Source organism: Scylla paramamosain, chromosome 29 (assembly GCF_035594125.1).
Source record: "Scylla paramamosain isolate STU-SP2022 chromosome 29, ASM3559412v1, whole genome shotgun sequence".
Classification (NCBI taxonomy): domain Eukaryota; kingdom Metazoa; phylum Arthropoda; class Malacostraca; order Decapoda; family Portunidae; genus Scylla; species Scylla paramamosain.
The window spans coordinates 8,667,963-8,691,879 of NC_087179.1; the positions used below are offsets into that span (position 1 = coordinate 8,667,963).

The window sequence follows — 23,917 nt, forward strand, 5'->3', positions numbered from 1 at the left end:
AACGGTCAGAAAGGAAACTTGAGATGAAGTTACAGAGAGAAGGATAGAAACCGTAGGAGGGTAGTTTGGAAATCAAAGCTTTGTGCCAGACTCTATCAAAGGCTTTTGATATGTCCAAGGCAACAGCAAAAGTTTCACCAAAGTCTCTAAAAGGGGATGACCAAGACTCAGTAAGGAAAGCCAGAAGATCACCAGTAGAGCGGCCTTGACGGAACCCATACTGGCGATCAGATAGAAGGTTGTGAAGTGATAGATGTTTAAGAATCTTCCTGTTGAGGATAGATTCAAAAACTTTAGATAAGCAGGAAATTAAAGCAATAGGACGGTAGTTTGAGGGATTAGAGCGGTCACCCTTTTAAGGAACAGGTTGAATGTAGGCAAACTTCCAGCAAGAAGGAAAGGTAGATGTTGACAGACAGAGCTGAAAGAGTTTGACTAGGCAAGGTGCAAGCACGGAGGCACAGTTTCGGAGAACAATAGGAGGGACCCCATCAGGTCCATAAGCCTTCCGAGGGTTTAGACCAGCGAGGGCATGGAAGAATTTCCATTCTTCATTATGAAGAATTTTAATACGTGGCATGAAGTAGTCAGAGGGTGGAGGAGAGGGAGGAACAAGCCCAGAATCGTCCAAGGTAGAGTTTTTAGCAAAGGTTTGAGCAAAGAGTTCAGCTTTAGAAATAGACGTGATAGCAGTGGTGCCATCTGGTTGAAGTAGAGGAGGGAAAGAAGAAGAAGCAAAGTTATTGGAGATATTTTTGGCTAGATGCCAGAAATCACGAGGGGAGTTAGATCTTGTAAGGTTTTGACATTTTCTGTTAATGAAGGAGTTTTTGGCTAGTTGGAGAACAGACTTGGCATGGTTCCGGGCAGAAATATAAAGTGCATGAGATTCTGGTGATGGAAGGCTTAAGTACCTTTTGTGGGCCACCTCTCTATCATGTATAGCACGAGAACAAGCTGTGTTAAACCAAGGTTTAGAAGGTATAGGACGAGAAAAAGAGTGAGGAATGTACGCCTCCATGCAGACACTATCACCTCTGTTATGCGCTCAGCACACAAAGACGGGTCTCTGACACGGAAGCAGTAGTCATTCCAAGGAAAATCAGCAAAATACCTCCTCAGGTCCCCCCAACTAGCAGAGGCAAAACGCCAGAGGCACCTTCGCTTAGGGGGATCCTGAGGAGGGATTGGAGTGATAGGACAAGATAAAGATATGAGATTGTGATCGGAGGAGCCCAACGGAGAAGAAAGGGTGACAGCATAAGCAGAAGGATTAGAGGTCAGGAAAAGGTCAAGAATGTTGGGCGTATCTCCAAGACGGTCAGGAATACGAGTAGGGTGTTGCACCAATTGCTCTAGGTCATGGAGGATAGCAAAGTTGTAGGCTAGTTCACCAGGATGGTCAGTGAAGGGAGAGGAAAGCCAAAGCTGGTGGTGAACATTGAAGTCTCCAAGAATGGAGATCTCTGCAAAAGGGAAGAGGGTCAGAATGTGCTCCACTTTGGAAGTTAAGTAGTCCAAGAATTTCTTATAGTCAGAGGAGTTAGGAGAAAGGTATACAGCACAGATAAATTTAGTATGAGAATGACTCTGTAGTCGTAGCCAGATGGTGGAAAACTCGGAAGATTTCATGCTAACTGCTCTTCTGATCTTGCTAACTGCATGCCTCCCCTCCTTCCGCGGCCTCGCTGCACAAGACTTTCTTCTTTCTCTCACCCCTATTCTGTCCACCTCTCTAATGCAAGAGTTAACCAGTATTCTCAATCATTCATCCCTTTTTCTGGTAAACCTGGAACTCCCTGCCAGCTTCTGTATTTCCACCTTCCTATGACTTGAATTCCTTCAAGAGGGAGGTTTGAAGACACTTATTCATCAATTTTTGACCACTGGTTTGACCCTTTTATGGGACTGGCATTTCAGTGGGCATATTTTTTTATTTGATTTTTGTTGTCCTTGGGCAGTGTCCTTCCTACATAAAAAAAAAAAAAATCCCATACAATTAGCTGCCCTTTTTTTTGAGGTGCTTTCCAGTTGTCCTGTAGAATCCTATTATTACAGAAATCAACCACCCTTATCATTGCCTGTAATATACAATTAATCATTCTTTCTCTCTTATCAATATCTTTTTAGCAGTAAATTTCAGAGACCTAAACTCTTATCTAACTTGCTATTAAATGCCTTTCTATCTTTCTGTCTACTTAGCATACACTAGTTTATCCCTGCCCCTTCATAATATGATTGTTTCCTACCCAGCATCTATATTCTACAAATTTACGAAAACCTTAATGAAAAGTACATGCAGTGGATCCTCGGCTAATGAACATCTCCCTCTCTGAACAGCTCGGTTTACAAACAAAAATTTTAACTCGTAATTGCTTCAGTTGCCATACCATAATTCAGTTTTCAAACAAAGTTACTTGATTTCAAATATTACAAGACGTAGCAAAAGCTGTCATTTATTAGCACCTTTTAGTTTCTATAAATATTTCCTTTGTTTTTATATATTTGGAGGAGAGACACAGAGGGTAAGACAGTAATTCATTCCTTGAAATAAGTTAAATGTGATCCCATTGAAGAAGTTGAAGAACTTTAATGTCAACAAACAAGGTTTGTTGCTCAGGAGTAACCCCAAGCCACTTGATGCTCTCTCTCTCTATGATCCACAATGCCATCACTACTGCACAACTGCATTTTTCCCAGTAGCAAGATGCCAACATTCTATGATCACATTTATTTTGGTGATGTGAGTTGCTCCTCTCAGTGTCACTCTATAAGGCTTCTCTCACTTGATTGGTGACAAAGAGAATGCCTGCATGGTCTAAACAATATCTTTTGATGAATTCTATGTTTTAAGTTTATTTAATGCATCCTTTCCGGATAAAAAAAAATAAGCTGGAGATGTTGTGGAACGGCCATCCTAGCAGTGGGAGGTCATTACCCACTAAAACATGGTGGACTGGTGTCTGAGGATCTGTGTTACATTGATTCCTATGGGGAAAATGCTTTTGGTTTTCGAACACTTCGGATTTTGAACAGAATTCAGGAATTTATTTATATATATATATATATATATATATATATATATATATATATATATATATATATATATATATATATATATATATATATATACACACACACACACACACACACACACACACACACACACACACACCACACACACACACACACACACACACACACACACACACATTGGAACCTTTGTTACCATAAGCTTCACTTTTTGAACAAATCAGCTTTTGAAAAAAAAATTTATTACTCATAATTGCTTCAGTTGCCATACCATAATTTAGATCTCAAAGTTGCTTGATTTCAAATACTAAAAGACAAAGCAAAATCTGCCACTTATTACTAATTTATAGTTTCTATAAGTATTTCCATTGTTTTTATGTATATGGAAGAGAGACATTGTGGGTAAGACAGTAATTCAATCTTTGAAATAAGGGAAGTGTGATCCCGTGGAAGAGCCTTAATATAAATAAACAGTTTTTTGTGACTTAGGAGTAATCCTGAGCCACCTGTGGCTCGCTCTGTGACTCACTATGCCATCACTACCATAAAACAGCATTTTCCCAGTAGCTTTTCCCAGTAGCAAGATGTCTAAGTGTTATGATCACCTTCCTTTTGGCAGTAAGTGGACTGCTCCTCTCTGTTTCATTCTGTGAGGCTTCCCTCATTAAATCGATGACAAAGACAATACCTGCACAGTTTAAACATTATCTTCTGATGAGTTCCGTATCACAAAGTTTATTCAGTATGTCCTCTCTGGTTAAGTAATTTCTGAGCTGGAGATGTGGAGCAGCCATCTTGGATGTGGCAGCATCTGTCATAAGCCACAAAGACATGGTGGACGTATATCTGGGAATGGATTAATCCATTTTACATTGATTCCTATGGGGAAAATAATTTTGGTTTCTGAACATTTTGGATTTCAAATGGCATTCAGGAACAAATTAAATTTGAAAACTGAGGTTCCACTGTATACTGTACTTGCTGATGCATTAGATGCATTTTTCTTGGAAAAAGTATCTAATAATTACCATGCAACTAATGCACCCATACAGATGCCTAGGACTAGGACTTAGGTGTATCGCTGTGGAATTGAAGCAATAGTAAACTAAGTACAAATATTGTTACTAATAATACTACTACCAATAAAATTCTCTCTCTCTCTCTCTCTCTCTCTCTCTCTCTCTCTCTCTCTCTCTCTCTCTCTCTCTCTCTCTCTCTCTCTCTCTCTCTCTCTCTCTCTCTCTCTCTCTCTCTCTCTCTCTCTCTCTCTCTCTCTCTCTCTCTCTCTCTCTCTCTCTCCTTATTTCTGACAGATAAGTGGGAGGGAGGTTTGAGACAAGACAAAAGAGAATGGGAGAGGAAAGAAAAAAAGGGAGGAAGGAGAGTACATGGGACAAGAAAGTGGAGGAAGGATGAAAGATTGAAAAACAGGGAGAAATTAGAAAGAATAAATACATTCTTTTAGGGATTTTGGTAAAACTTTTACTGCTGTATTTGACATATCAAAAGCTTTTGATATAGTCTGGCACAAAGCTTTGATTTTGAAACTATCCTCCTATTGTCCTCCTCCTCTCTGTAACTTAATTTTAAGTTTCCTCTCTGACTGTTCTATTGCTGTTGTGGTAGATGGTCATTGTTCTTCTAATTCTATTAAGAGTGGTGTTCTTCAATGATTTAAACCAAACTTCTTGTCTTATCCACTCCAACTCTGATGATACCACCCTGCGCTTTTCCACATCTTTTCATAGACATCCAACCCTTCAGGAAGTAAACAGTTTACTCAGAGAAGCCACAGAATGTCTCAGTTCAGATTTCTCTAAAATTTCTGATTGGGACAGAGCAAACTTAGTTATGTTCAGTGCCTCAAAAGATCAATTCCTCCTTCTATCAACTCGACATAACCTTCCAGATAACTATCTTCTCTTCATCAGTGACACTCAACTGTCCCCCTTTTCTACACTGAACATCCTCGGTCTGTCCTTTACTTATAATCTAAACTGGAAGCTTTACATCTCATCTCTATTAAGTTAGGTGTTCTGTGGCATCTCTGCCAGTTTCCCTCTACCTCCTCCAGCTGCTAACTCTGTAAAGGGGCCTTATATGTCCATATATGGAGTTTGCTTCACTTTTGTGGGAGGGGGGAAATTTCACTCATACCTTTATTTTAGATGATTTTTTTTTCTTTTTTTTTTTCTTTCAACTCCTCTCTTCTAACTGACTGTCTTCAACCTCTTTCTCATCTCCACAATGTTGCATCTCTTGTTACATTCTACTGGTATTTTCATGCTAACTGCTCGTCTGACCTTGCTAAACCCATGCCTCCCCTCCTCTTGTGGCCTCACTGCACAAGACCTTTCTCTCATACCTATTCTGTCCACCTCTCTAATGCAAGAATTAATCAGTATTCTCAGTCATTTATCCCTTTGTCTGTTAAACTCAAGAACTCCATCCCTGCTTCTGTATTTCCTCCTTCCTATGACCTGAACTCTTTCAAGAGGGATTTTTTTATTTTTTTTTTTATTTATTTATTTATTTTTTTTTTTGACATCTCTATAGGAACTGGCATTAAGTGGGCCTTTCTTTGTATTCAAAATTTTTGTTGCCCTTGGCCAGTAGCCCTCTTACATGTAACACACACACACACACACACTACATTTTTTTTTTTCAGCAAATTGAAGATGAAACAAAAAAAAAAGAAAAAAATACTCAAAATATCCTTGTAAAATAGGGGTGTGTCTTATACAAGGGTGCATCTAATACACAGGCAAATATAGTATATGGCAGTGCAGTAATGATTAGGAAATGGTGTGAAACTGCTGATTTTGCTAGTGGCTGGTTGTGTTTAGTATTCTAGAACTCTTCACTCTTTGAGACAGTCTTGATGTGTTCATTGTTCTTCAATGTAGAAAGAAAATATAGACACTATCATGCAGGAGATTTCTGTGTGACAGCTGTGATTAAGGATGAGACGATATTTTCTTCTGAAAAGTGGGAACGCCTCATATTCACGTTCTCTTCCTTTTAAGTTTTATAGACAAAAAATAAAGAAAAGAATATTTTGTCAAGTAACCATCTATTTGATGTATTATTGTGAAATCAGGTAAGAACTGAAATGGGCCTTGGGATGTGAAATCATGGAATCAAAAGGTATGGGATGTGTGAGTGCTTTACAATAATAACTGGTGTATGGTTCGTGTTGAGTGTCCAAGTGAGATATATTTCCAGTAGTAGCAGAGATCGCACTGTCTGTGTTTTTCCTTTTTTTGCATGACTGGTCATGTACACGCAAGAGATACTGAATAGAAAAAGTCAGAATACAGGAGTCAAGACCTCCATACTCGTATAACTCTAAAAAAACTGACAAGTGTCCATTAGTTCTTATTTGTATTAGATGTCAATATACATGACCATGTAGCATTGTACTCTGTGTTGCTCCACAGGAAGGGGACATTGAGGGAGCTACTAAGATCTTGGAGTTCATGAAGGAGAAGCAGCTGCCAGTAGGAGAGAATATCTTCAATGCTCTCATCACTGGGCATGCCAGAGCAAAGTGAGTGCTTCCTCTTTGTCTTATATGTTTGAGCAGTTCTTAGTTCACTCATAAGTAAGAGAATCATAGAGAAACAAGATATCACCATCACCTACAGTATTTATTTACACAATCTTCTTTGTTCATTTTATGGTTATGGTACAGATATCTGCTCATAATGTAAATTTTCCACAATTTAGAAAGTTATAAAAAATGTGAAATAGACTGCAGGGTAGTGTTCTCTAGTTAGTAAATATAGCTGTGGATACTTGAGTGTAGCTTTTGCAGCACAGTAAAACAGTAGTAATGTGTGCAGAAAGGGTGTCTGTGATAGAGAGTTATCAGCTACAAAGGTCCATGAAGACTGTACTGTACTGAACCACACCAGCCATGAAGATACTGCATACTAATAAATGCATCTCACTAGACTGCCTCTTCCTTTCAGTGACCTGGAAAGTGCCTGGGCTGTACTGGATGTGATGCACAGCTCTGGCTTGGAACCCACCACTGATTCCTATGCTGCTCTGCTGATAGCCCATGCAGAGGCTGGGGATGCTGAGGGACTTAGCCGTACCTTGAGAGAGTGTGAGGCAGCCGAGTTGACCATGCATGACCATGACCTGCTGGAGGCTGTGTATTCCTTGGCCACACATGGCCACCATGTCCTTGTGGCACAGGTATGAATTTCTCTCATGTGTTCTTTCATTATTTGTGTTATTTGTAAATGGTTTCATTGATTAATATGTACTTGAAAAACATGAAATGGCTGGCATTCTTGTGCCAGTTCATTTGAAAACCATCATAGAAAAATAATGTAGGAGTTAGCCTTATTCAAAGGGCTGCATGGGTATTCAGTCTTGGTTGCTAACAGTAAGGGCAGTATAAGAAAGAAGAATGGTTGGATTTGGGTTGGGTTAGAAAAAAAATGGTAAAAGTACATTATATGTGAATATGAAAGACAAAAGGAAAAGATATTAGGAGTTGAAATGATTTACCTGTGAAGTGTTAGAGTGTGAAGATTGAACAGTGAAAATAATTAATGTGTTTGAACATATTTGATCATTGTACAGCGGATTGTCATTTTTCATGAAGAGTAGGTACTGAAAAAAGGTGCTACACACACACACACACACACACACACATATATATACTCACACATACACTACACACACACACACGCACGCACGCACGCACACACACACACACACACACACACACACACACACACACACACACACACACACACACACACACACACACACACACACACACACACACTCACACACACCCACCAACCCACCCACCCAGCCAAGCTGGAAGGACGCATGGGTAGCAGCTCTGCAATCACCAAGATAAGCCAGTTGTGGTATAGGGAGTTAGGGAGTTTGGAGCAGTACTGTTTCTGTCTCCATAATGAAATAGGAAAAAGGTAGAGGTAATTCTAAAAGTAGAGTTTAAAGAAAATTAGAAGGGGAAAATGGAGCTGAACCGAAGTGGTTTGTTTACTCCGAGTGATGAGTTGGCAGTGGGAGAAAACAACTTCTTGGGGTTTTGTGCTGGTGACAGTGAGGTTAGCACAAAACTATGGCAAAGAAGAGTGTTGGCCCTGGAAAGTGACATGGAAAAACTGATGGAGAGATTCAGAGCTATGGAAGAGACCTAGGTAAGCCAAATTAAAGAACTAAAGGGATTGAGAGCCGAAAACGTAGAGCTAAGAAATCAGTGCAACGCTCTGGAGATAGAAATTAAGGAATGCAGTAATAAAGTGGAAGGAAGTGACAAAACTGTAGTGCAATTAAGTGTAAGGCAAGATGCATGGACAAAGCTCCAAGGAGATAAGGTAAAGTTTGAGAGGAAAGTAGATAAGTTGGAGAAACAAATGAGTGAGCAAGAGATCATACAAGGAGAGGCAGTAAACTTTGAGAAAATAATAGAGGAACAATTAAATGAGGCCAGAATAATGCAAAAGGTGGTAAATGTTATTAAGATAAATGGGTCTCTTGTAAGAGAGACAGTTGACAAAAAGAAATTTATAATTGTCTTTGGGATTAAGGAAATTAAAGAAATCAACAAAGCAGTAAGAGAGAAAGAGCTGAAAGAGATAGTAAACGAAGTGGTGGGAAAGGTACAAGAGGAGGGAAAATGTCTGGTTGATGAAGTGGAAGAATACCACAGAGTTGGGAAATTTACAGGTGAAGGGCACAGACCCATAAGAATAAAATCTAAATTGCAGAAGGAAGCTGAGGAGGCTCTGACAGGGGCTTGGAGATTAGCTAAAGATGAGGTAACAAAAAACATATGGCTGAGAAGAGACTTAAATGAAAAGGAAAGAAAAGAGCTAATTAAAATGAGGGAGGAAGTAAAGGCAAAAAATAAGGAGAGATCAGAAGAGCAGAAGGAGCTATTATATTGGAGGGTGTTGGACATGAAAGTGAGGAAGTGGTACCTGAACAGGAGAGAGAACAGGGAAACAAGCTAAGGAGAAAAGAGGGCATTTTGAAGGTAGCTTACACAAACATTAATGGATTCATCTTGGGATTAAGGGAATTAAATGTTTATTTAAATGAGAAAAGTCCTGCTATAATGGGCCTCACAGAAATAAAATTATATGATGAGCTAGAGGTAAAGAACATTGGGCAAAATCAATATAATTTATGGAAAAGAAGTAGAACATATAAGGAAGGAGGAGGAGTGATGTTTCTAGTTAAGAAAAGGTTAAAGGTGGTTGAAATAGAATATAGCAATGGATTAGCTGAGGCAATAAAAATTGGAGTGAAAAATACTCAAGGCAAAAAGAGGCGATACATAGTGATGTACATACCACCAAAAACCAGTGCCTGTTCAAATGAAGAATATGAAATAATGATAAAAGACACAATGAACTGGACAGAGAAAGTGCTAAGGGGTGATAAATTAATCATGATGGGAGACTTTAACTGTAAGGAGGTGTGTTGAGAACATTGGTACACGGAGGGAACAGAATTATCTTGGGGAAATAAATTATTACAGCTGGCAATGGATAATATATTAACTCAATGGATAAAAGGAGATACAAGATTTAGAAAAGATGGAGAAACATCAAGACTAGATCTGTTATTTAGTAAGGAACCAGAAGGAATTGAGAATGTTCACTTTGGGTGTCCGTTAGCCAAAAGTGACCACGCTACCATAGAATTCAATATAAATGAGGAAATAGAAAATCAAAGGAATGAAGAATACCATGCTGGGAGATTAAACTACTGTAAGGGAGACTTTGATAACAGGAAGTTTTTTCAAGGAGAGAGATGGGATAGATTCCATAAGGCTACAGGGGTCCAAGAGAAGAAGAATGAATTTCTTAAAATACATAAAGAAGTTGAAAAAAAGTTTGTGCCAAAAAAGCAGATCAATAGCTGGAAAAAAAAGAGTGGTTTAATAAAATATGCAAAGCAGCAAGAAGGATGAAAGAGGATACATGGAAGAAATGGAGGAAAAGTAAAAGAATTAATCTGTGGAATAATTACAAACAAGCAAGGAATGATTACGTGAAGATCCTGAGGGATGAACAAAGGCAGTTTGAAAAAGATATAATAGAAAGGTATAAACATGAGCCGAAACTCTTCTATAGATATGTGAATGGTAAACTGAAAAGCAAAGTGAGTATAGGAAAGCTAATGGTAGATGGAATGGTTTATGAAGACTCAAAAGAGATGGCAGAAGTGATGAATAAGAGCTTTAAGGAAGTTTTTACAAAGGAAAAGGAATTTATAAGGCCATTGTGCACATGTGAAAATGGAAAAATAGAGGAATTTTAAGTAACAAAAGAGGAAGTTGATGAAATCATTTTTTTTTTTTTTTCTTTTTATGTAGGAAGGACACTGGCCAAGGGCAACAAAAATCAGATAAAAAAATATGCCCACTGAAATGCCAGTCCCATAAAAGGGTCAAAGCAGTGGTCAAAAATTGATAAGTGTCTTCAAACCTCCCTCTTGAAGGAATTCAAGTCATAGGAAGGTGGAAATACAGAAGCAGGCAGGGAGTTCCAGAGTTTACCAGAGAAAGCGATGAATGATTCAGAATACTGGTTAACTCTTGCATTAGAGAAGTGGACAGAATAGGGGTGAGAGAAAGAAGAAAGTCTTGTGCAGCGAGGCTGCGGAAGCAGGGGAGGCATGCAGTTAGCAAGATCAGAAGAGCAGTTAGCATGAAAATAGTGGTAAAAGACAGCTAGATATGCAACATTGCGGCAGTGAGAGAGAGGCTGAAGACAGTCAGTTAGAGGAGAGGAGTTGATGAGACGAAAAGCTTTTGATTCCACCTTGTCTAGAAGAGCAGTATTAGTGGAACCCCTCCCAGACATGTGAAGCATACTCCATACATGGACGGATAAGGCCCTTGTACAGAGTTAGCAGCTGGAGCGGTGAGAAAAACTGGCAGAGACGTCTCAGAACGCCTAACTTCATAGAAGCTGTTTTAGCTAGAGATGAGATGTGAAGTTTTCAGTTCAGATTATAAGTAAAGGACAGACCGAGGATGTTCAGTGTAGAAGAGGGGGACAGTTGAGTGTCATTAAAGAGGGGATAGTTGTCTGGAAGGTTGTGTCGAGTTGATAGATGAAGGAATTAAGTTTTTGAGGCATTGAACAATACCAAGTTTGCTCTGCCCAAATCAGAAATTTTAGAAAGATCAGAAGTCAAGTGTTCTGTGGCTTCCCTGCATGATATGTTTACCTCCTGAAGGGTTGAACGTCTATGAAAAGATGTGGAAAAGTGGAGGGTGGTATCATCAGCATAGGAGTGGATAGGACAAGAAGTTTGGTTTAGAAGATCATTAATGAATAATAAGAAGAGAGTGGGTGACAGGACAGAACCCTGAGGAACACCACTGTTAATAGATTTAGGAGAAGAACAGTGACCATCTACCACAGCAGCAATAGAACGGTCAGAAAGGAAACTTGAGATGAAGTTACAGAGAGAAGGATAAAAACTGTAGGAGGGTAGTTTGGAAATCAAAGCTTTGTGCCAGACTCTATCAAAAGCTTTTCATATGTCCAAGGCAACAGCAAAAGTTTCACCAAAATCTCTAAAAGAGGATGACCAAGACTCAGTAAGGAAAGCCAGAAGATCACCAGTAGAACGGCCTTGACGGAACCCATACTGGCAATCAGATAGAAGGTTGTGAAGTGATGGATGTTTAAGAATCTTCCTGTTGAGGATAGATTCAAAAACTTTAGATAGGCAGGAAATTAAAGCAATATGACGGTAGTTTGAGAGATTAGAACGGTCACCCTTTTTAGGAACAGGTTGAATGTAGGCAAACTTCCAGCAAGAAGGAAAGGTACATGTTGACAGACAGAGCTGAAAGAGCTTGACTAGGCAAGGTGCAAGCACAGAGGCACAGTTTCGGAGAACAATAGGAGGGACCCCATCAGGTCCATAAGCCTTCTGAGGGTTTAGGCCAGTGAGGGCATGGAAAACATCATTGCGAAGAATTTTAATACGTGGCATGAAGTAGTCAGAGGGCGGAGGAAAGGGAGGAACAAGCCCAGAATCGTCCAAGGTAGAGTTTTCAGCAAAGGTTTGAGCGAAGAGTTCAGCTTTAGAAATAGATGTGATAGCAGTGGTGCCATCTGGTTGAAATAGAGGAGGGAAAGAAGAAGAAGCAAAGTTATTGGAGATATTTTTGGCTAGATGCCAGAAATCACAAGGGGTGTTAGATCTTGAAAGGTTTTGACATTTTCTGTTAACCCTTTCCTTCCGACAATCGTATATATACGATTGCAAAAATGCGTCCGTAGCGACGGCGATCATACCGGTAATCAAGAATTTTCGCGCCTCAATTTTGAGGTCCAAGCGCGGTTTCTCGAGTCAGATGGTGTGAGTGGAAGTGTCTGGCATGTTTCCACATGTAGTGTTGTCACTAGCTCTGGAAATTTAGCGGTAACTAAGCTATTTTCCCTTTCTCTGGGCGACACTTGGCAACCCCAGCGACCCGCCGGGTGGAAAGCACCATGATAAGTGTGAAGAGACATCCTGATAAGAGCCAAGGATCTCAGATCATAACTCACCATGGAGCAGGACACAACATATGTATTTAGCAGTGCTTCTGAGTTTGAAGACAGTGACAGTGAATATTTAGAAGAAGATGAAGAAAGCGAAGACATTAGTGAGGACTCAGAAAATGATTTACAGGATCCACCTGTTTTATCAGAACAGATGATACCTATCATTCTTTCATGGTAATTTTTTCATTATCTTCGATTTTATAATAAAATGGTAGAAGGTAACTTGTCTGTGAGAGAGAGAGAGAGAGAGATAATGTTATTTGCCTGAAACTTGATATGAAAAGGGATGAAATCTCTCTCTCTCTCTCTCTCTCTCTCTCTCTCTCTCTCTCTCTCTCTCTCTCTCTCTCTCTCTCTCTCTCTCTCTCTCATTGGAAGTGTACAATTTCCCCTCCAAGATGAGAGAGAGAGAGAGAGAGAGAGAGAGAGAGAGAGAGAGAGAGAGAGAGAGAGAGAGAGAGAGTGTGTGTGCGCGCGGCGTCATCGCTCTCCGGGCTGTTTCTGGATGACAGATCACACAGCGGGAGGAGGAGGAATCCTTTATAAGGCATAAACTCAACTTTGAGAGGTCACATCAAGCTACAAAGTATATCATTGTATTCAGAATAACAAAGAGAAAATAATTTTTAGTATTCAAACAATTTTCTGACAATTTCTAGGTTTACCATTTTTAGCCGTCATACAAAACGGGAAAATAATTTAAGCGCTGGAAGGAAAGGGTTAATGAAGGAGTTTTTGGCTAGTTGGAGAACAGACTTGGCATGGTTCCGGGCAGAAATAATTATAAAGTGCATGAGATTCTGATGATGGAAGGCTTAAGTACCTTTTGTGGGCCACCTCTCTATCATGTATAGCACGAAAACAAGCTGTGTTAAACCAAGGTTTAGAAGGTTTAGGACGAGAAAAAGAGTGAGGAATGTACGCCTCCATGCCAGACACTATCATCTCTGTTATGCGTTCAGCACACAAAGACGAGTCTCTGACATGGAAGCAGTAGTCATTCCAAGGAAAATCAGCAAAATACCTCCTCAGGTCCCCCCAATTAGCAGAGGCAAAACGCCAGAGGCACCTTCGCTTAGGGGGATCTTGAGGAGGGATTGGAGCAATAGGACAAGATAAAGATATGAGATTGTGATTGGAGGAGCCCAACGGAGAAAAAAGGGTGACAGCATAAGCAGAAGGATTAGAGGTCAGGAAAAGGTCAAGAATGTTGGGTGTATCTCCAAGACGGTCAGGAATACGAGTAGGGTGTTGCACCAATTGCTCTAGGTCATGGAGGATAGCAAAGTTGTAGGCTAGTTCACCAGGATGGTCTGTGAAGGGAGAGGAAAGCCAAAGCTGGTGGTGAACATTGAAGTCTCCAAGAATGGAGATCTCTGCGAAAGGGAAGAGGGTCAGAATGTGCTCCACTTTGGAAGTTAAGTAGTCCAAGAATTTCTTATAGTCAGAGGAGTTAGGTGAGAGGTATACAGCACAGATAAATTTAGCATGAGAGTGACTCTGTAGTCGTAGCCAGATGGTGGAAAACTCGGAAGATTCAAGAGCGTGGGCATGAGAGTAGGTTAAGTCATTGCGCACATAAACGCAGCATCCAGCTTTGGATCGAAAATGAGGATAGAGAAAGTAGGAGGGAACAGAAAAGGGGCTACTGTCAGTTGCCTCAGACACCTGAGTTTTAGTGAGGAAAAGAAGATGAGGTTTAGAAGAGGAGAGGTGGTGTTCTACAGATTGAAAATTAGATCTTAGACTGCGAATGTTGCAGAAGTTAATGAAGAAAAAGTTGAGGGGAGTGTCAAGACACTTAGGGTCGTCAACAGAAAGGCAGTCCGACCTGGGGACATTTATGGTCCCCTCCCCAGATGGGGACTCCGAGGCTGGTGTAGGAGTCGCCATGATTTTAAAATTTTTGATTGAAGGGTGTGTGTGTTATTAGGTGCTTGTAGTTTTGTGTGGAGGAAGAGAGTTTTCTTTTGAGGGCAGGCTGTGACTGCCCCCTTGTGTTGTGAGACACAAAGGGAAACATTCAATGAGGTCACAGCTGGGTTTAATGATAAGTTCACAGCACCCCCTGATCAGTGCTTTAGACCTCACTGGGAGTAATTATCGTTTCGGCAGGTGTCTACTACCTCCTCCTCTTCTAGCAACAGACTTAAGGTCTGTTGCTAGAGTATGCTATTTAGACAGCACTGGTCTGGTCTGTCTTGACACTTTGAGCAAATTTGGACCATCTTACCAAGAAAAAAAATTATAGCTTATCTGTATAATATGCGGGGCTAATTTTTAAGTTTGGTATGTAGTAAAAAGTAGCATGGTATATGCCAAAAAATATAGTATATGTTTTGTCATGTGAGAATTTGCTATATGACCAATTCAAATGGAACCTAACTGCTTGTACTATTGGGACCTCCCTGTATTTGACTTCAAAAGTCGAGCTGTAGTATCATCAGTTTCCCCTTGCTGAAATGCCTATACATTGGGTGTCTGAGTTACAAGTGTTCAGAGATATGAGCAGCCTACTCACAAAATTAAATTACGTTTGTTGCTGTTTCCTTTGCCAATTGTAAGTTCTAACTTGGCACTATGTCCCATAATTCCCTAGTATGTTGTGGTCTTAGCGAGTCTTAGCCACGAGACATTTCATAGGGAGGAAAAAAATGGCTCATTTTGATCATAAACTGTGTACGTCTATAATGAATCCTCACAATACCTAAGTCTGGGTTGACCTTGTCTTACTGTGGCTAATGACATGTTCCCACTGGGGAGATGGCTGCCTTACAACAACAACATCCCTGAGAAAGGAGTTATCTATCCAAGAGGGACATTCTGAATGTTCCTACTAATGCAGAACTCATGAGAATAACTTTTGAGTACATATAAATACCCCTTATACTGTTAAAAAGGAAAGAGTGACTGTGTTTCTGTCCAGTTAGCCTTGTGGGAGCAGGAGCCACTGGGTGTGGAGAGGGCTGAGCATTACAGGGATTGGGTGGGGTTAAAGTTAAGGTTGATTGAAGTTGTTCTTTCTGTTTTACTTAAAAGTTTTAATTAAATTTTAGAGCATTTATTTAAAGTTGGTATTGAATTATTTTTGCTTTGATTTAGTTTATTGTTTAATTTAGTTTTGATTTAGCTGTTATTAATAGATATAGAAATAATAGACTAGCTGCCACCAGTCTGGTTTCTGCCAGATAATTCAGACTGCTTTTATATGGTTGTACTTTAGCCGGAGAACAATGAGGCACTGGAAAAGCTCCATGACAACCAGGTTGAGTTTTATTGATGTTAGCTTCTAGATAACAAATAAAGTTTTCAAATTAATTTTCTCTCCTGATTCACAGTGATATTTCTAGAAATTAGTTGTGTTACCTTGGAGTTGTGGATCTCATATACTGGGAGCAATGATAACTAATCAGATCATAATAATAAATTTCAAATGAATTTATTAAAACAATTAATTGGTGCATCAGGGGTTTACCTTAATTTTTTTGGTAGAAAACATTCTAATTTTGTAGGTGTTACATTCAATTGTGTGTGTATTACTGGTGTTTGACTGCTACCTTATCAAAGGACATTTTCCATAATCTGTTTACGTTCTAAATTTTGTTCCCCCCCTCAAAAAAAAAAAATGAATAACTAACTGGCAAGGGAAATTTTACATCCTTCTTCTTTCTATGGATAATGATGTCAGTTAGCCTCTGACAAATAATACATGTAGGTACAAAAATGGTTATTTTCATATGAAAAGCCTTTAAACAATCCAGGGCTTCAGGCCTTGATGAACATGCCTGTGGACAACAATGTCAGTGTCTCTGATGCTGAAATCTCATGCCCAGGCTTATATAGCCCATTGTACATCCCCAAAAACTAGTCCTCTGCCTAACTATAATACATAATTTTCCAATATCCTTATTAGTTTATACCCCTTCTACATTCACAAATTATTCTTGAACATTTTTGCTAATGGTCCCACATACTCCTGGATTCTAACACACTACCAATACTTTTTGGATTTAAATATTAATAAAGAATTTCTCTCAAAATACATAATATTATCAGTTCTGGCAAAGTTTCTCTTAATCTACAATATTTTGTGATTGTGATTTTTCATGTGATGGGCCCAGAAGAACATGGGAATATGGTTATTTTCCAGTTGCCTTATAAACCAAGGGATATTATTCTGCCCCTTCTCCAAATATCAGCAACTAATGTAACTATTTGTAGCTTACAATTTAATTTAATTTTCATGTTCTAAGGTTTTACTGATTCCAAAAGTATATACAAAATTTTGTTTACATAACCAAAAAGTAAATTTTTATATTCACGACCTGTGAGAGAACAGGGACCTCATACTAAGCGCAGTCACGGTAGAGTAATTCTTTGGTACCGAGTACCTTGCTGATATCTTTTGCTGCAGACAATGGCGTCCGAGGGTCACAGTGAATCTTTCGATCCCTTTGCGAGATTTAGGCCTGAAATCGCGGCGCTGAACATAACAGCAGCGACGAAGGTTAGTGAGTATATACAGAAGCGGCTGGCTGAGGAGAGAGAGGACCGCTTACGTGCCGAGGAACGTGAGAGAGAGGACCGCCAGCGGGAGGAGGAAAGGCAGGAACGTGTGAGGCAGGAAATGATTCGTGGCGAGGAACGGGAACACGAGAAGGCGATGGCTGAAATGGAGCTTCGCCGTGTGGAGGCAGAAGAGACTCGATCTCGAAGTTCTGAGGGAAGCACTCTTCGTGCCTTACATAGGGTGAAACTAAATGCTTACCGTGAAGGGGAAGACATTGATGCTTTCATTTCCCGTTTCGAGAGGCTAGCCAAGTTGTATCAGATGGAGTCTGAAGAGAAGGCCATCGAATTTTACAGCCTGTTTACAGGCAAAGCCTTGTCCATCGTACATGGGCTAGGGCCTGAAGATAACTCGTACGAGCACATGAAATGCGCTCTTTTGAAGGCGTTTGGCAGAACGGCGGAGGCAGCCAAGCAGGCATTTCGCAGTGCCGCTATCAGTGATAACGAAACCGCCGTTCAGGCTCACGCCAGAATTTCTCGTCTCTTTGACGAGCGAGTGCAAAAGGAAGGGATTTACCTCACGTATGAAGCGCTACGGGAGTTAGTCATATGCGATAGGTTTGAGGAAATGTGCCCGCCTGAGTTTGTGGCCACCACTAAGGCCACGGGAAACGTACAGGCAAATAAAATGGCGGAAAACCTGGACCTCCATTTTTCCGCACATGGACGTAAAAATGTTCCCCGAGTTCGTTCTGCGGGGAGCGGCAACAAGGCGCAACCCAACGATCCAGAGCCAGTAAGGAAGGAGCAGGCACCGCCTCCCTTCCGGCAGAATAAGCCACAAGGACACCCCAGGGAGGGTAGTAAGTTTCAACCACCACGTGGGTGGAATACCGGCTCATGGCGTCCCACACCACCTATGAGAGCTGCCTCACACACAGGCAAATATGCTGCCGCGCTACTCGATGCGCCGGACGATATTGTACCAGCGGCAGACACTATCCCAATTACAGCTGTCCAGAACCACCCTTTGCCGGCCGTAGATAGCGCTCAGGTGACCCCTGAAGCAAATAAGGCCCCACAGCCCCACCCATTTTGACTAGCGGCCACCTCTTCAGTACTAGGAGGTTCACCGCGGGGATTGATTGTGAAAAACGGTAGAGTAGGGGGCAGGTTGGTAAGGGTAATGAGGGACAATGGTTCTACCGGCTGTGTAGTGAAAGAAGCCCTGGTTACCCCTGCTCAGTTCACAGGAGAACACGTGAGAGTCGTCATGATTAACGGCTCTATGGCTACTTGCCCGATAGCTGTAGTCGACGTGGAGACGCCATTCCTCACTGGCAGAATCCAGGCCGCTGTGATGAAACAGCCTATCTATGAATTGATAATCGGTAACGTTGAAGGGGTGAGGGACGTTCGGAACACGGACGCCGCGACCCAAACCGAAGATCAAGTAGGTGCCGCCCTGACGCGAGCCCAGGCACGAGACACACGGCCCGTGGTCCCTCTCAAGCTCACATCACCTGACGAGCTGCTCAATAGCGCTAACGTCACTGCCGCACAAAAGACCGATCCCTCCCTTGCAAACATTCGGAAGCAAGCCGCTGAGGGGGTATCGAGGGTAAATAAATACGGAACGACTCGCTTCTGCCAACACAGAGGAAAGTTGTATAGAGAAGTCGTCTCCGACCTCGGTGAGACTCGGTCGCAATTCGTGGTGCCTGCACAGTACCGCCACGCGGTGATGGAGATGGGGCACTGCGCGGCCTTGGGTGGTCACATGGGGCGACAGAAAACACAAGACCGCATTAGTCACACATTTTTCTGGCCTGGCGTGATGGCCGATATCGCGAGATTCGTGAGATCCTGTGACGTGTGTCAAAAAACTGTAGACAAGGGCCGTGTGAAACCTGCGCCGCTAAGACCCATGCCCCTTATATCCGAACCATTTGAGAGGGTAGCCGTAGATATTGTTGGGCCGATCACGCCACGCGCGACTGACGGATCAAAATATCTACTCACGTGTGTGGACTTCAGCACCCGTTGGCCTGAAGCAGTACCTCTGAAAAATATAGAGGCCACCACGGTGGCTGAAGCGCTGGTAGGGATATTCTGCCGTGTGGGCATTCCCAAGGAGGTGCTGAGTGACCGAGGCACTCAGTTTACGTCTGCCATGATGGACGAGACGTTTAGGATTCTTTCTGTGAAGGGCCTTAACACAACACCCTGGCATCCCATGGGTAACGGTCTGTGTGAAAGGTTCAACGGCACACTGAAAAAAATGCTCAAGCGGCTGGCTGCCGAGCAACCCAAGGAATGGCCGAGATTTGTGGCTCCTCTCCTGTTCGCATACAGGGAAGCACCGCAGAGTACTCTGAAGTTCTCGCCTTTCGAGCTACTCTATGGAAGAGCAGTGCGCGGTCCACTCCAAGTGCTGAGAGAGCTATGGGACGAGGACGTGCCAAGTCCGGAGGTACGTACGACATACGAGTATGTTATAAACCTGGCTGGCAGACTTAGGGAAACCTGTCGTATGGCCAAGGAAGAACTCCTGAAGGCCCAGGAGGTACGAAAGGCCCATTATGATCGCAATGCGTGACTACGCACCCTGCAGCCTGGCCAGGAGTGCTTAGTACTCCTACCCACTGCTCATAATAAGTTGCTGGCGCAGTGGAAGGGGCCTTATGAGGTCCTAGAGCGCGTCTCCGACTTAAATTATGTAGTATTGATTGATGGGAAACGGAAACGTCTTCACATTAACATGCTTAAGGAGTATCATGCGCCTACCATCTCTGGTAGCGCTGGCGCTCAGGAACCAGCATATGCTGAGGATAGGGCCACCTGTTTGAAAGCCGTGCGTGATATTTTTTCCCTTTTAACAGCTGCGAAGGAGGAAGGTGAGATCAAATGTAGTGCAGCTGTGATTCACGATGCAGAGGACGTAGGAGACGGTCCTCACACTGTACAAAAGCGTCAGACGGAGACCGTAGATGACGTCACATTATCTGAAAGGCTAACACCTGAGGAAGTATCGATAATAAAGGATCTTCTAGGTGAATACGCGGAGGTCTTTTCTGACAAGCCTCGCGTGGCCCGGGTGTCGCCACACAAGATCACCCTAACGAACCGAAAGCCAGTGAAGGTGAAACCCTATCAGGTCCCTCTGCAGCTTAGGGACGCTGTGGCTGAGGAAATACAAGAAATGGAGGACTTAGGCATTATCAAGAGATCCGATTCTCTGTACTGTAGTCCTATGGTCGTCGTACGCAAGAAAGGCGGTAGTGTTAGGATCTGCAGTGACTTCCGAAGGATTAACGCAGTAACACAAATAGACGCAGAGCCCATGTTCGACCAACAGGAGATATTTAGCCGGCTGTCACACTCGAGGGTGTTTAGCAAACTGGACCTCACGAAAGGATTCTTTCAGATCCCGCTTGACCCCGAGTCAAGGAAAATAACGGCTTTTGCCACCCCCAGCGACCACGTGGTCGTCGCTCCTTGCCCGGCATAAGTGATACAGTGCATAGTGCCGACTAATTACCTCCGTGACCCAGTAACTTAACGTAAGGCTGTGCTCTCACAACGTAAAAGGACCGGGCATTGGCCTCACTTCCGAAGGAATAGGTATTTCTTTCTGTGTGCGGCCCACGCGCCACTGAGTGTAGCCATAGCTAGCCAGGCCTTTGTTGTAATTACTGTGTAAATATAAGTCAAATATTTACGACTGTGCTTTCTTTTGAGTGTCCTACCCTAGTCTACCTGGAGACTCAACCAGGAGTCGCATGTGATCGGCAGGGGTAACGTAAAGGAAACACCGATCCATGACACGACCATTCCTTTAGGCTATAAAAATTACTTCATGGGATTATTATTATTATTTGGATGGTATTGTCTTTTTTTTTTCTTATTTCTATTTTGTCTCATGAGATGAGGAAGTGAAAAATTCCAACCTCCAACACAGATCATGTAGAAAGTGTACTCTAGCATTATAAAAGAATTAATGAATTTTTTTCTTTCAGTTTTCTTTATTCGCTATCAAACTTGCAGATATTGTTCTCATGTGAGGTTTCAGTTTCTCATGTCCATATGCTGTGCCTTTATTCTAGTAAGTTACAGTGGAGTTGAATATTACTAAATAGTAGTCTTACACTCTGTAAAAAATAATACTATCCTATTTTGAAGCTTTTCCTTGCCTTTTATTTCTCTCCATCGTAAAATATCTCAAATGGCTGTTTACAGTGATATGTTTCAATGGGATTGCATTTAGCATAATATTTCAAGGAATGATCACTATTTTATCCACTGTGACTCTTACCCAAACACAAGAAATATCTAAGAATATATAAAATGTCATAAACAACAGTTTTTGCATTGTATTTTAGTATTTCAAAATAAATGAGCACTACATATAGCAAGATGCTTAGGATAGATTTATGACAAGTGACTTATGATAGATATTCTAAGTTATGATACTCATCTGTCTTAGATATGACACATTTCATATCTTTGAAGAATATGGGCCCATTCCTTTGTACCTCTGCTAGTGGTAGTTCATGCTCTATTGCAGCATTATATTATGTCGGGAAGATGTGATTTTTTGTTTTTGTTTTTATATTGTACTGAAAAATTGCGATGAGTTGGGAGCAAAGTAAGTTATGAGCAGCCTTCTTAAACTATCTCCCTCATGACTGGAACACTCTCTGTACTTCAGATTTCAGTGTTCACCACCAACTTTGGATATTGTTTTCTTCCACTGACCAGTGTGGTGAACAAGCCATCAACTTTGCATTAGTGTGACACCATACTAACCATCTTGGAGATGTGTTGAACATTCTCAACCTTTTCATGAACCAAGTATCCATATATTATGGATATTTTGCCATTTATTTTTTTTCATGCAGAAAAGATTTTATGCTTTAAAAATATTTAAAAAGTTTACAAAACTTGAAGTTTAGTCTCATAATGCTGCTTGTTATTTTTAAGGCTGTCCTGTTGTGGCATTACTTTATCTATACATGAGGCCAACATCCTCTTCAAGGAGGTAGCTGTATAGGGCAAGATGCCATGCTTTGCCTCACTGTATGACTAAAAATGCAGGAGAGGGGATCTGTAGTTCTGTTCTGAACCTTTTACATAATTGTTTCCTTGATATGCAGGGAATATAGGGACGGCATCCTTTGAACACTGCAGTGGAGTGTGTGGTCCAGTGGCCGTGTTGCCCTGTTCCAGATTCATTAGTCGCTTAGTTGAATCTTGTTGGAGGAAAGTGCGATTGCTGTCTCTGGCAGATCATCATACTTTCTTAAACTGTCTCATTACTTCCACAGGTGATGGACAAGCTACACCGCCAGCCAGGCTATGCCCAAGATGCCATGAATGTCATCTACCGCCTGGTCAATGCTGGATGTCATGAGACTGCTCACCAAATATTTTCTACCATGCGGGTGCCTTATGCTGGTGAGGGCCAGCCTCAGGCCCCCACTGCTGGTGCATTCTTCATCAAGCACCTGGTCAAGAGTGGCACCACGGTACTTCTCACTGTTATTGTGTCTGTGGGAGTAGGTTATCCTGACTGAATGCATTCAAAAGTATCTCATGGAAGTAATGAATTAAGGCTTGAATGTTGCTAATGTGAAAATGAGAATTGGCAATAGGAGAATAATTTCTTATGAACTAAAGCAATGTGATGACCCTTCATCTTCTGTAGTACATTTATTGAATGTTAATGTAGTAGGTGAGGGCATCAAACAATAAATGATAGTGAGAAGATATGAGTGGAATAGACATTTGGGAGAGTGCAGGAGTATGAGAGAGAGAGATATGAGAACTGAAATGCTCAAGGATGAAGTTCATGGATAAGTGTAAGGGAGACTCATTTCTTGGCCATGTAGTTAAGAAAATTCAGAAGCAGTTATCAGCATGGTTGAGGATAGGCAAATGATTGTGTTGGCTAAATGCTTTACTTGTATATTCACAGTAACTGTTTTCTAAGGCTGGATCCTGCATAGTGTGGAAGAAATATAGCAAGTTACTTTAGTTAACCCCTTCAATACAATGACACCTATGTAGGCATCATGAAGCACCAACAGAGTATATAATGATGCCTACATAGACTTCATAATTACATTCTGTTTTAGTTATTGTTGAGTGATCCCAAATCCTTTCTTGGCTTTTAGCCACAACCTTAGTATATGTCCTTGAGGTTCTATTGCTCCACCTACCATCCTTGATCCTACTGATCATGTAAATGTACTACACCGTACCCCATCCTCTATCCAGAATGAGGAAGTCTCATTGGCAGAGCCTACATCACAGTTTCCCCCCCCCCCCCATGGTCCTTCCCTTATTCCCTTATCTGCCATATGCCTCTGTCCTTCTCTTGATCCCATACCTCTCCACCAGGGAGGGGAGACTGGGCAAAGGGTGGAGTACAGTTTCCCCTTCCCTGGTTCTTTCCTTGCCCTCTTACCCTCCTCTCCCTCCCTCCTCTACATTTTCTCTCTCTCTCTCTCTCTCTCTCTCTCTCTCTCTCTCTCTCTCTCTCTCTCTCTCTCTCTCTCTCTCTCTCTCTCTCTCTCTCTCTCTCTCTCTCTCTCTCTCTCTCTCTCTCTCTCTCTCTCTCTCTCTCTCTCTCTCTCTCTCTCTCTCTCTCTCTCTCTCTCTCTCTCTCTCTCTCTCTCTCTCTCTCTCTCTCTCTCTCTCTCTCTCTCTCTCTCTCTCTCTCTCTCTCTCTCTCTCTCTCTCTCTCTCTCTCTCTCTCTCTCTCTCTCTCTCTCTCTCTCTCTCTCTCTCTCTCTCTC

General features: G+C 41.7%; 1 protein-coding gene across 1 annotated transcript in view; it reads left to right on the top strand.

Annotated features, from left to right (window-relative positions):
* LOC135115229 (leucine-rich PPR motif-containing protein, mitochondrial-like) overlaps nucleotides 1–23,917 on the top strand; it is a 146,683-nt gene that overhangs the window by 21,820 nt on the left and 100,946 nt on the right. Inside the window, exons 5-7 of the mRNA XM_064031769.1 lie at nucleotides 6,474–6,583; nucleotides 7,008–7,239; nucleotides 22,445–22,645. Coding sequence (XP_063887839.1) covers nucleotides 6,474–6,583; nucleotides 7,008–7,239; nucleotides 22,445–22,645 — 543 coding nt within the window. The remainder of the gene's footprint in view (nucleotides 1–6,473; nucleotides 6,584–7,007; nucleotides 7,240–22,444; nucleotides 22,646–23,917) is intronic.